The 14,175-nt window shown below is 44.1% G+C and overlaps 1 protein-coding gene across 3 annotated transcripts in view; it reads right to left on the reverse strand.

The window, feature by feature from the left end:
* Nucleotides 1–1,633: 1,633 nt before the first annotated feature.
* PEAK1 (pseudopodium enriched atypical kinase 1) overlaps nt 1,634–14,175 on the reverse strand; it is an 86,207-nt gene continuing 73,665 nt past the window's right edge. For all 3 annotated transcript variants that reach the window (XM_073579478.1, XM_073579479.1, XM_073579477.1), the window contains exons 3-5: nt 9,891–10,096; nt 6,168–6,637; nt 1,634–3,769 (exon numbers count right to left, since the gene is read on the reverse strand). In XM_073579478.1, the coding sequence (XP_073435579.1) occupies nt 2,594–3,769; nt 6,168–6,637; nt 9,891–10,096 (1,852 nt within the window). In that variant the 3' untranslated portion in view covers nt 1,634–2,593. The remainder of the gene's footprint in view (nt 3,770–6,167; nt 6,638–9,890; nt 10,097–14,175) is intronic.

The raw sequence follows: 14,175 nt of genomic DNA on the forward strand, positions 1-14,175 counted from the left end.
GTGCTGATGTAAGGTAGACATGTGGGAAATGTTATTTAACAACTATTTTTTTGTGACATATCTCTCTGCTTTAAGGGCATAAAAAGTAAAAGTCTAAAAATTGCAAAATGTAAAAAATTTTTCGCCATATTTTCGTTTTTTCCATAAATAAACACAAGTCAGAGCGAAGATATTTTACCACTAACATGAAGTACAATATGTCACGAAAAAACAATCTCAGAATCAGCGGGATCCGTTGATGCGTCCAGAGTTATAGGCACATAAAGTGACAGTGTTCCGATTACAAAATTAAGGACTGGTCTTTAGCCTACAAAATGGCTTGTCCTTAAGGGGTTAATCCTGTTGGGAGCAGTGTCTTAATATATTGCAATCATATTATATAGCACTGTGTACTTACAATTGCTCATTTTGCTTACCTGCCTAGCTCTCAAAACAAATGCGCTATCAGGTTGCAGTGGACCCAACTATTTATGGCAGCAACACAGGTGCAAATATTAGTGCACAAAAGAATTCCAATCTGTATGTGGCATAATTCACACACAGGTGATGCAGAGCATCCGGCTTACAGCCCATTACCAACGCCCATACATATAGATCAGGCAGGCTGCCCAGTGCCTCCCAAGTGCATCTTGTGTGAACAGAGGCCACAGTTCTAGAGAGCCATTTGGGCCTTTTTTCAGTTATTTTTGGAGGATTTTTTAAGTCCTTTTTGCGTCAGTGAATTTCTAATTTTGCCCCTTTTCCCAGCTAATTCTTCTGTTTTCCATTAGGTCTATGACATTACGTGATTAAAAACTGACTAACTGAATCCTTCTAAACCATGTAGAAACAGAAGGTCAATTTTTCCTGAATGTAGCATAAGTCACTGCAAAAGTCCCTGGCAGGGGGAGCAGCCAGGTCAGGAGATTAAGAGGATGATGATTTTTTCAGGGACAAAATACTTCATGTTTCTATATACGGTAGAGAAAACAGAAGAATTAACTGGGAAGAAACAAAAATGAGCAATTGTAAGGACACAGTGCTATATAACATGATGACTGCAATATATTAAGAGGATAAAAACTTTGAGGGGAGAAGGAGTTCTTCCTTAATGTTGAGGTTGTAGATCAGAATTTTGGGGAACTAGTAATCTGGTCAGTTAATTAAAATGTCCACATTTCTAAGGCTATGTGCACATGCTGCAGATTCACCAGCGGATTTTTCCGTGCGGATATGCAGGTAAATTGACCTGCGGTTTTATCTGAGGATTGGACAGTGGTTTTCCCCTGGGGTTTGACACCTGGACAATGGAATAGGTGTCAAACCGCAGCGGAATCCGCAGAAAGAATTGACATGTCAATTCTTTCTGCGGATTTAAAACAGCAGCTTTTCCGCAGAGAAAAATCCGCAGCATGTGCACTGTGGATTGTAAGTCACAGACTTACATGGTACTGTACACTGTCTGTGGAACTTCTACGAATCCGCAGAGGCCAAATCCGCTGTGGATCTGCAGTAGAATCCGCAGCGTGTGCACATACCCTTAATATGCAATGATCCATATAAGCATCCCTACATTTCAGTAGAGCACCCGTTTCTACTTTCTGTAATGATCAAATTAACATTTAGCGAACTAAAAAAAATACACACACATCAATACCAGTGCCGTAAAACAGATTTATTAACACAGCAACAGTAGGAACATCAGCAGTAAAGATGGAAATAAAAAGTACCACAACAAAAAGTAAAGGAGGCATCGGAGCATGGGACACCTGTACTAGATGACCACCTCTGCTCCCCTCGCCTCCTATAACAGAGGAATTCCCGGGCAGTGGGGCAAACCTGCCGCCTACTCCCCATAAGATCAGGAACGTGAAGCGTCAAGGACACTTCTATCTTCACATCGTGTATACTGAATATAGGTCTATATAAGAATTTAACACTATGGGTGTGGTTCTTAATGTATACTGACTGTAGTTGCATATAAATATAAATATGAATTTATGGTATTAAAAGCATTAAGAATAAAACATTTTATATTAATACTAGTTCTGGTAATCTCTCCCCCCACAGTCTGGCAGATTGTGTGCGTATGTATTGGGTTGCAAGCAGTGCCGCGTGTGTGTGCCATAGCTACATTTTGGGTATTGTTCCTTACCGGTATGTGCACCTGTGATAAGGACATATCAATACTTTCATGGTGTGTCGGTTTGGCTTGTAACGATCACCAATTATGCCAACGAAGAAGGTCACCGCTAAGTGTGATTTATCTGCATGCGGTAGACTGTTCCATACAAACCATGTCTGCTTAGAGTATAAAAATGGTTGTATGAAAAGGGGGTGGCGTTTTAAAACTTGTTAATAAAATGAAGTATACTTGCCTGTAAATACACTTTTTACAATGACTATACTAAGCTCATTGTTTTTGAGGCATGCAAGTCCGTGTATGTGAGAATCCACATGTATGTGTAATGTCTGCTTATGTATCTGCCTGACTGTACAGGAAGGAGTGGTATAACACTGGATGTTTAAGCTTCTTAAACGGAGCCTTCTGGGGTATTTCCAGCTATTGCACACAGGCCATGTTGAGAAAAAAGTTAGAGAACGATTATGGCATTCAGTTTTGTTCCAGTAGCCGTAGAGTCTGTGCCAGTCCCTGGGCTGTGCCAAATGCCAAGTACTGACAGCACAGCCAGTCCTCCAGAGTCACTCCACCCTGTTTCTCCAGAGCTCTTTCCGCTAGCCTTATTAAAAGCAATGTCCTCTTTACCTCCAGCCAATTATGCAGAGTTCCCGATCCTTGTAGAACTTCTTCTCGGGGGCCCCAAATCAAGCAGCGTAGGGCAGCCTTGGCTTGTCCCACCTGTAGCCGATCTGAAGGGCTATGTTGCAAAAGAAGCCCTGCTAGTCGTCCCAAACCACGTGAATATGGAGAGCGTCGTGGCACAGCTGGTAAGTCACAGGGTCCATATTCTCTTTCCTTCAAACCCCCATCAAGAAAAGGATTGGGTAAGTGCAACATTTCATAGATGAGGATCCCTGTCTGAAACTCATCACTCCTTCGGTACTGCGTTGCTCCAACAATCTCAGGAGCCATACGTGAAGGGTCGCCTAAGCCCTGCGGCCGCCAAACAGTTTGGCTCTTCAATTTAGCCTGGCTAAAGTTGGTGAGAAGCAATCGACCAGCACAGGTTGGGAATACTCTCTGTTCAGAAGGACCAGTTTCCTTGGCGCTCTCATTTGGCTGCTCAATGGCAGACATATGGCAACAACTACATCCTGATTCTCCAGGACGGCAGCTGGCAAGCAAAAGGTTGTCTAGACGAAGATCACAGTGAGTAATACCTTGTGCCTTCAAATGCTCCAGAGCTCCACAGAGTTGAAGCAGTAGCAGACAAACTTGCCGTTCATACAGCTCGGGCTCTCTCCGATGCCGAATTTCACCCTCCCGCACAAAATCTGCAAGTGTCTGTCTGGGGGGTTCTCGTGTAATAACTACCACTCTACTTCTCCGTTTGCCCAATGAGCCTTGGTTATTAGGAGAACTTTGCTTTTGATTTTTGTTTGAGGTTTCTTTCACTCTTTTGGAGACCTCAACACTTTCACCTTGCACTTCTTCCTCCTCCTCTTCCTCGGATACAGTAGGGTCTTCCCAGGGTAGTAAACGTGCAGGTACCTCAGCCAAAAATTGCCCACAATCCTGCTGGATATTGAATTGTTCAGTAAGGCCCTGTCGTATAGCCAGGCAGTGATAGTATTCCCGCTGGGCTTGCTTGGATTTGCTGCGGCAAATCTGCAAAAAAAACCAAAAAGGACTATGTTAAATGAAAAGAGAAATGGTTCATAGAAGATGCCTAATACAACTGGACAAGGTAAAACTATTAAAATGCAAGAAAAAAAAAATATTTTCTGCACATTGTATTTCTGATGACAAAATACACACACAAAAAAAAGCCCTTCACCTCTAGTTTCCAAGAGCTCCAAATGGGGGGGGGGGCAAAACTTTGACAAGTAAAATTACTTTTCAATGTAACTATTGATGCGCCTTTAATTTGGGAACTGTATGGAGTTGAAGAGGCTCCTTTAAGATGGATCTGTCACCAGATTTCACAATACAAGCTTCATACATTATTAGCTAGATGTCCAAGACGTGAGGAGACTGGTGTACTTACTTTAAACATCCAAGCTGTATAATTGGGATATTTGAAAGGCTTGTCTATTACTTGGACAATTCCTTCACACTTACTATATTCCCTAATGTAAACTGAGAAATTGAAAACCGCCTGTACACGCCTCCAGTACAGCGATGTGGCTGTGGAGGGCTCCTGGGGCTTGCCTGACATTATGTCATATAAGCCCGCTAGCCATCAGTGGGCGCTTCACTCTCACTTCCTTCCAACGAAACTAACATTCGGAAGAAGCGAGACATGCTGCTGCTCTCTGACTTCTTCCAAGTGTCAGTTCAATCTGAAAGGAAAGACTGAAACTGACCATTAGTGGTGCTTATTGGCAGAAGAGCTCATGTGACATAATGTTCTTCAAGACATTGCTGCAACGGTGCTGGCACCAGAGAGGAGTGCGGTCCGTTTTTATTTTACATGGGGAATATAGTAATTGACAAGGGACTATCCAAGTAGTGGACATCCTCTTTAACTGAGCATTTTAGGAGTCCGTTCTGGTCTAGCTGGACTCATATGCACATTTTAAAACCAGAAGGCAAGTTTGAAAAAGGATTACACAGCTTTCAGACTCAGTAAGTACACCATACTAATCAGACCTAACAGATCTGGCAATATCCTTTCTAAAAATGTGAGATGTACTAACATGAAGAGCAGGCGTTTGTAGTTGATCAGAGGTGTCAGATTTCCTAGACCAACAAGTTGTCTGCTATACAGATTGCAAGCGCAGCTCTGAAGTTGACCAGATCACTAAATCTGCACTGATCCGATGCATCAGAGGCAAACTATCTGCTTTCAGAATAGGAAAGCGCACAGTTCAGACCAGTGGCATGACAGAACGCAGGGAGGCAAAGAAGCAGAGAAAGAAAAAAAAAAAAAAAAAAAAAAGTAAAAACAAGACTGCAAGAGGATTTACCTATGCACTCATTTCCACCGAATTTAGATGAGTATATACAAAATCGTTCGTTTTTCATCCATATGCAATTGGTGTGTCCATTTTTTACATTTGCATGCAATCCTTGTCTGTTTTGCACATCGGTACAACATCCATTTTTTTTTTACATTAGTTTAATAACTAATGAAAGGTCAACTACAGTTTCCCATGCTAATAATTGTACTGAATCCATGAAAAATGCCTGAAATATGGATGGTAACTAGTACATGATTTGTTATTTGCACATCCATTGACTTATAATGGGCAAGTCTGATCCGGAATATGGATCAAAGTAGTGGATGCAGCGATATATTTTACGCACAATATCACTGGCTCATGTGCTGTCAGTAGACTATCAACTTTGCATACAGACCTCACAAAGAACGATTATATGCTCGTCTGAATTAGCTTGTAAAGTGAAAGTCTCCCTTTCTCCAAAGTGTCTATGACAAAAATTGGCCATTCCATGAACTAATCTCCTTGTTGAATGTCACAAAAGAGACATATCTATCTATCTCTATATATCTCTCTTTCTCTATCTATATATCTATACACACACACACACCTGACCAGCACCTCCTAAGTGTGAATAGGTGCAAGCTGCAGTGACTGCAAAACATACAAGAAAGACACAGCAGCACCCTGTGAATGCAAAGACATATGATGTCAATGGAAATAATTTCCAAACGCTCTGTCCCTCAGCAAGATGTACTTACAAAAGCGAAGGTTCTTAGCACATGATTTGGCCAATTCATGTGTGCCCATCAACCGCGGCAAGATGACACTTCTCTGACTGGCCCTGTCTGAACCCTACCATATCCTACTGTATATGCCACTTTGACAGGACCCGTCAGAGAAGTGTCACCTTGCCGCGGTTGACGGGCACACATGAATTGGCCAAATCATGCGCCAAGAACCTTCGCTTTTGTAAGTACATCTTGCTGAGGGACAGAGAGTTTGGAAATTGTTATTTCCATTGACATCATATGTCTTTGCATTCACAGGGTGCTGCTGTGTCATAATATATGTATAGATTCAGAAAAAAATGGTTAGCATCTGCAAAAATGCTAAATAATTACCTTCACAGCATAGAGATTTCCAGGGTCTCGTGCGTATGATGCTCGGTAATATACTGCATCTCCAGCTTGGCAACATGGCGTAGGGCTTGTTAGCCTGAAGTCTGGCCAACTTTCTAATCCAAAGCTTATTGGCTCTCTTTGTCCAGCCATGAAAAGGTCCTCACAACGAGCGTAGAAGCGGCGCAGGGCTTCAACCTGTAATTCAGCAATCTTCCCTCCACTAACTTTGGGTCGTTCCATGGCGTCTCCTGACTCATTTCCACCAGTCTCCCAGCTGCGATCTGTGTCATAAGTAGGGTTAGCTAGGCTCAGTGATGTCCCAAGTGCTTTATCTGGTGTGGACTGTCGGGGTGCCTGATTCTTCTTTGGAAGGGGAGGAGGGGTTGGATGTGGTTCTGGCTCATTCGGTGGGCTTCCTCCATGGGTTTGACGAGGCTGTTTATATGGGATCATATTTGCCCGTGACTGACCTGTGGATACACACCATTTACTAAATTTGGATCTCAGAATAAGTTATTTGTTGAGACAATTTCTCTAAAAACTAATTTTCTGCCTTTTTTGTCAGCTACATATGACTACATATAATCAGCAAATTCTTCTTGCTAGTAGCCCTCAAGCTGCATCTGTTGAGAAGAAGGAAATGCGCATAGCAGGGAGTTGTCAGAAATGTTTTCCCCAGAAACCGGTTAAAGAGAACCTGACAGCGGATATTTACAGCCCAATCCATGGGCAGCATGTCCCAGGCACTGGGTGTATGATCTCAGCCAGGTATGTCTGACTCTTAATTTGCTGTGGTGTTTCAGAGAAAAACATACTTTAAGAGCTGCCAGGGACCAAGCCACACTGGAGACTGGTTGGACGGGCCAGTCCCCGGTGGCTCCTAACCACCCGCTGCCCTGGATTGACATGTCGCTTTCTACATGCATGTAAAGAGCTGTCACTCCAGCGCAGTGGGTTGGGAAAAGCGGTAGGGCAACCGCCTACCCAACTAGTCTCCAGTGTGGCTCGGTCCCCGGGTTTCCAACTCCAAGCTGTATAAGCTTGAATGCTTATTGGATGAAGCAGATCACGTGATGTGCATTTGTGTTGAGATCCTTAGGCTGGATGTGGCCTAAGGATCTCAACACCCCATTATCAAGGTGTGCAGAATTATTAGGCAGCTTGTTTTCCTTAGCGAAAATGGGTAAAAAGAGAGTTAACTAACTAAAAACAAAATAACTGTAAAAAGTCTTTCAGACGAATGCAGCTCATTTGCAATTGGTAACATACAGCTCTGGCAAAAATTAAGAGACCACTGCAAAGTTTTCAGTTTGTCTGATTTTTCCCTTTATAGGTACTGTATATTTTTAAGTACAATGTAAATTGCTCTTTTATTCTATAAGCTCCTGACATGTCTTCAAATTTAAGTGGTTTGTTACCACTTGAACAGATGTTTAAAAAAAAAAAAGAAAAATATTGAGATGAGAAAATTTACATTTTTCATTTAGCTGCTATTAATTCTGCACACTAATAGGTGTCCAATAATTCTGCACACAGATATTCTCCTAAGACAGTAAAATTGAGGTTTTGTCTTAACCCCTTCCTTACTGATGACGGAATAGTACGTCATCGGTAAGGATCCCCTGCTTTGAGGTGGGCTGTTATGAACAGCTGACATGTGCCCGCAATAGGCGCGAGCAGAATCGCCATCCGCCCGCGCATATTAACTAGTTAAATTCCGCTGTCAAAGCTGACAGCGGGCATTTAAATAGCACTTCCGGCTGACGGGCCGGAAGTGAGCTCATGGCCGACCCCCGTCACGTTATCGGGGGTCGGCGACGCGTTGCCCAGACAACCAGAGGTCTCAGAGACCTCTATGGTTGTTGCAGGCATATCGCTTTGAGTGCCGCCCGGTGGCCGGCGCTCACAGCAGTAAATCTGCTACATATGGGCGATCTGCACATCACCCATATGTAGCAGAGCCGACCGAGTTGAGCATGCTTCAAGCCTCAATCAAAATAAAATAGAAAAAAAAAAAAAAAAAAAAAAAAAAAAAAGTCACATGCACATTTTAGGTATCGCCACGTTCAGAATCGCCCGATCGATTAAAAAAAAGCATTAAGCCGAGTGCTAAACAGCGTAGTGAGAAAAAAATTCAAAACGCCAGAATTACTTTTTTGGTCACACTGACCTGTGACGTGCAATTGTGGCTGAGAGAGACTTTTAATCTTTTATGTTAGTTATTTCAGGTGCCTGGAAGAAAACCTGCCTCCAGTATTAATTTGCATACCACCCCCTCCCATGCACATCACAATACCATGTGACATGCAGTTCTGGAGCTGGAGTCCCACACCTGTGCCCTGTACTCGCACAATTATGCGTACCTTTTCTGCCATGGGCTTCATTGTTCTTCTGTGCAGGTGCTGACAAAGAGTGAAGACACCACTCATGGCAGGGTGGAAAAGGTACGCACAATTGCAGTCGTGGGATTCCTGCGCCATAACTGCACATCACAGGGCACAGTGACATGCATGGGAGAGGATGGTGGTACGTAAATTAATACCAGAGGCAGAGTTTTATTCCAGGCACCGCAAGCCCCGGAGCAAGGAAGAACTAATTAACAAAATATTAAAAGTCTATTTCTCAAAAACAAGACAGCAGCTATGACCTGTATGCCCATAGTAATAGGTCATACACATCCCAGGAGGTGTGGCACCGAGTGTCAACCACCACCCCAGTGAGTGCACCAACAGGGCCAGCAACCTGGTGCCTCACAGCACCCATGCAGTAAGGCTGAGTCCCCATGACTCCAGGCAACAGCCACAACACCAAGTGGATGGGGTGGAAAACAAACCTTCCACAAGCTCTCAGACTGTGAACTGAATGCAAAACTAGGCGGAACCCCTCTTGGAGTCTTCTGCTAATTAAAAATGCCTGTGCCAAAAATGGGAGGAGTGCTGGTCCAAGTTAAAAAAAAAAAAAAAAAAAAAGCGGGGACAAACCGTGCAATATCCAATGCTGTAGAAAAAGACATGGACTGCACATTCAGAAATCATAGATCGATCTAATATCGCTAAGCAACAATTTAGAAAACTGAACATGAGGCTCTTCGGGACCCACTGAAAGGTTTGCTGTGACGTGTCAGTGGGCTTCATACAGTCTGATCAGAATGTTAAACTAAGAACCTCATGTTCAGTTTGGTAAATTATTGCCTGGCGGCATTAGATCAATGTATGATTTTTGGAGGTGCTGTCCATGTCTTTTTCTACAGCACTGGCATATTTAAGATTACATATGCAAAAAAGTCTCAGAACCATGGACTCCGTGCTGTTATCACTTTTCCTTTTGGCAAGTATTGTAGTTAGCCTTTGATCAGGGCTCATCATAGGAGATGTATATGTGAATTCAGCTGTTCCTCACTTTCTGGGTCCTGACATCCGGTCTGACAACTAGGGTACAATGATGATGTTTGCATAGTGACCGTATGAAATGTTGTCATGCCACATTACCCAAGTATCAACGCAATGTCACTGCCACCTAAAGTAACGGGACAAGGCAGACATATACAGGCGGTATTGATGAGAAAGCTCTGCAGTCTAGTTAGCATTCCTGGCAGAGGAAGGGTGGGGGACTAAATGTTTCATATTTTTGGAGGGGGTGGGGGGGTTAGGCTTTTCAAAAATATCTTTGCTCTAGGACAAACTCTCAGAAGGACCAATACTGAAAACGAACTGTGGATCTCACCTAAGTTGCTGTAGGTGGCTCCCCCCGGACCACAGTCTGATGAGCAGTCGGAAGCAGCGCCAGAGACGGGAGCATGGTCCTCAAGTATCTGAACCTCGGCAACTGCAGGTGGTGGTGAGCTCTCTGCCCGATTCTGTTCTTCAGGACTTGAGGGCACCACGGGGCCAAGCGAAGTAGAGTCTTGTATAGGCATATTGTCAGGAGTGCTACATTGACAGATACATGAACTATAGTTAGCAGTACACTGTACAGACATAAAATGGATCAATCATATACATAAATTGCCAGTGCACGTAACAAATATGGTCAGAAGCAAGATACGTCCTAGATACAGATGACAAACAGGTAGAGGCTCACCATTTTCTGCTACTGACACAGTTCCCCATTCTCTAACAGAAAGAACTGTGTTTCATTGAGCGGAAAGACGTGACCAGACTGTCCTGTGATCTGACCAAACCTGTGTGTTTACCTGGAAGGGAGTGTCGCCAGAAACCCTCCCCTACGACAGCTCAGCACTGACACCTCTGCTCCCCCGCCCAACTCGGATAACAGACCCTGAGAAAGTCTAGCTCCGTTACAAAAACTATAAAAAAAAAAAAAAAAAATAACCCACCCATTCCAATCATACCTGCACATGGAAGCAGATGAGCGACAAAACACTGGTGAAGAAACGATAAAAATATATATTGTCTTAGAAGGAATAAAACAAATAGAGTAGATACAGGAGCGGAGATCCTAGCAGTGAAAGTGCGGCACATAGACTGAAACCACACAAGCAATGACAGGGGAGAGGAAGGAGACGGAAAGTAATAGGAAGTGCGATAAGTGTGCACATATAGGGACAAGCACGCTGCTAGAACGCTCACTGCCACCAGCAGCCATAGTGGTGTGTACTGCTAAGCTTGGGACACAACGACGTACAACTGTACACAAAGACCGAAACCATACCGGAGAACATTATAGTACCATAGAAATATACACCAATTGCTGGGAAATTGTAGATAACCACCTTTCTGTTATTTCATGTGGTTTTGTGTTGATTCCACTTTTTATTTTGTAAATGTAGGAAAACTTTTTCTTTTAATTTAAGGTAAAGCTGTAGTTCTGGTAAGACTTTGTTCACATGGCATAGTCTGATGTAGTTTTGAGTGTATTCATAGGACTAGGCCCTAAAGGAAAGAGTAGTACTACGAAAAGACAATTTCTCTCTTTTTTTTTTTTTTGCAGAGTTGGTGCAAATCGCTTGGTAAGTCCCAGTGATCTGTGGCCACTGCAAGGGAGTGTAACTACCACCTCTTCCCTACTGGCATCTTCCTTGAATAGTCGGCCTGGCATGTCAAAAGAGTCAAGGTATACATGAGGGCTATGTGGGGACTAATGCTGCATATAGAGAAGCTGTGCTGGGGCTCATACTGTATATAGGTGGGCTGTATGTGGACCCATACTGTATATATAGGGGGGCTGTGTGTGGACCCATACTGTATATAGGTGGGCTGTGTGTGGACCCATACTGTATATAGGTGGGCTGTGTGTGGACCCACACTATATATATAGGTGGGCTGTGTGTGGACCCATACTGTATATAGGTGGGCTGTGTGTGGACCCATACTGTATATAGGTGGGCTGTATGTGGACCCATACTGTATATAGGTGGGCTGTGTGTGGACCCACACTGTATATAGGTGGGCTGTGTGTGGACCCACACTGTATATAGGTGGGCTGTGTGTGGACCCATACTGTATATAGGTGGGCTGTGTGTGGACCCATACTGTATATAGGTGGGCTGTGTGTGGACCCATACTATATATATAGGTGGGCTGTGTGTGGACCCATACTGTATATATAGGTGGGCTGTGTGTGGACCCATACTGTATATAGGTGGGCTGTGTGTGGACCCACACTGTATATAGGTGGGCTGTGTGTGGACCCACACTGTATATAGGTGGGCTGTGTGTGGACCCATACTGTATATAGGTGGGCTGTGTGTGGACCCATACTGTATATAGGTGGGCTGTGTGTGGACCCATACTGTATATAGGTGGGCTGTGTGTGGACCCACACTGTATATAGGTGGGCTGTGTGTGGACCCACACTGTATATAGGTGGGCTGTGTGTGGACCCATACTGTATATAGGTGGGCTGTGTGTGGACCCATACTGTATATAGGTGGGCTGTGTGTGGACCCATACTATATATATAGGTGGGCTGTGTGTGGACCCATACTATATATATAGGTGGGCTGTATGTGGACCCATACTATATATATATAGGTGGGCTGTATGTGGACCCATACTATATATATATAGGTGGGCTGTGTGTGGACCCATACTATATATATATAGGTGGGCTGTATGTGGACCCATACTATATATATAGGTGGGCTGTATGTGGACCCATACTATATATATAGGTGGGCTGTATGTGGACCCATACTATATATATAGGTGGGCTGTATGTGGACCCATACTATATATATAGGTGGGCTGTATGTGGACCCATACTATATATAGGTGGGCTGTGTGTGGACCCACACTGTATATAGAGCTGTGTTGGGGCTCATACTGTATATAGGTGGGCTGTATGTGGACCCACACTATATATATATAGGTGGGCTGTGTGTGGACCCATACTGTATATAGGTGGGCTGTGTGTGGACCAATACTGTATATAGGTGGGCTATATGTGGACCCATACTGTATATAGGTGGGCTGTGTGTGGACCCATACTGTATACAGGTGGGCTGTGTGTGGACCCATACTGTATATAGGTGGGCTGTGTGTGGACCCATACTGTATATAGGTGGGCTGTGTGTGGACCCATACTGTATATAGGTGGGCTGTGTGTGGACCCACACTGTATATAGGTGGGCTGTGTGTGGACCCACACTGTATATAGGTGGGCTGTGTGTGGACCCATACTATATATATATATATAGGTGGGCTGTATGTGGACCCATACTATATATAGGTGGGCTGTATGTGGACCCACACTGTATATAGGAGGCTATGTGAGGACTCATGCTGCATATAGAGAAGCTGTGTTGGGGCTCATACTGTATATAGGTGGGCTGTGTGTGGACCCATACTATATATATATATAGGTGGGCTGTATGTGGACCCATACTGTATAGGTGGGCTGTGTGTGGACCCATACTGTATATAGGTGGGCTGTGTGTGAACCCATACTGTATATAGGTGGGCTGTGTGGACCCATACTGTATATAGGAGGCTATGTGGGGACTCATGCTGCATATAGAGAAGCTGTGCTGGGGCTCATACTGTATATAGGTGGGCTGTGTGTGGACCCATACTGTATATAGGTGGGCTGTGTGTGGACCCATTCTGTATATAGGTGGGCTGTGTGGACCCTTACTGTATATAGGTGGGCTGTGTGGACCCACACTGTATATAGGTGGGTTGTATGTGGACCCATACTGTATATAGGTGAGCTGTGTGTGGACCCATACTGTATATAGGTGAGCTGTGTGTGGACCCATACTGTATATAGGTGGGCTCTGTGTGGACCCATACTATATATAGGTGGGCTGTATGTGGACCCATACTATATATATAGGTGGGCTGTGTGTGGACCCATACTATATATATAGGTGGGCTGTGTGTGGACCCATACTATATATATAGGTGGGCTGTGTGTGGACCCATACTATATATATAGGTGGGCTGTATGTGGACCCATACTGTATATAGGTGGGCTGTGTGTGGACCCATACTATAGGTGGGCTGTGTGTGGACCCATACTATATATATAGGTGGGCTGTATGTGGACCCATACTATATATATAGGTGGGCTGTATGTGGACCCATACTGTATATAGGTGGGCTGTATGTGGACCCATACTGTATATAGGTGGGCTGTGCGTGGACCCATACTGTATATAGGTGGGCTGTATGTGGACCCATACTGTATATAGGTGGGCTGTGTGTGGACCCATACTGTATATAGGTGGGCTGTGTGTGGACCCATACTGTATATAGGTGGGATGTGTGTGGACCCATACTGTATATAGGTGGGCTGTATGTGGACCCATACTGTATATAGGTGGGCTGTGTGTGGACCCATACTATAGGTGGGCTGTATGTGGACCCATACTATATATAGGTGGGCTGTGTGTGGACCCATACTATATATATAGGTGGGCTGTGTGTGGACCCATACTATATATATAGGTGGGCTGTATGTGGACCCATACTATATATATATAGGTGGGCTGTATGTGGACCCATACTATATATATATAGGTGGGCTGTGTGTGGACCCATACTAT

The sequence above is a fragment of the Dendrobates tinctorius genome, unplaced genomic scaffold, assembly GCF_039654945.1.
Source record: "Dendrobates tinctorius isolate UK_male_01 unplaced genomic scaffold, ASM3965494v1 ptg000062l, whole genome shotgun sequence".
NCBI classification, from domain to species: Eukaryota; Metazoa; Chordata; class Amphibia; order Anura; family Dendrobatidae; genus Dendrobates; species Dendrobates tinctorius.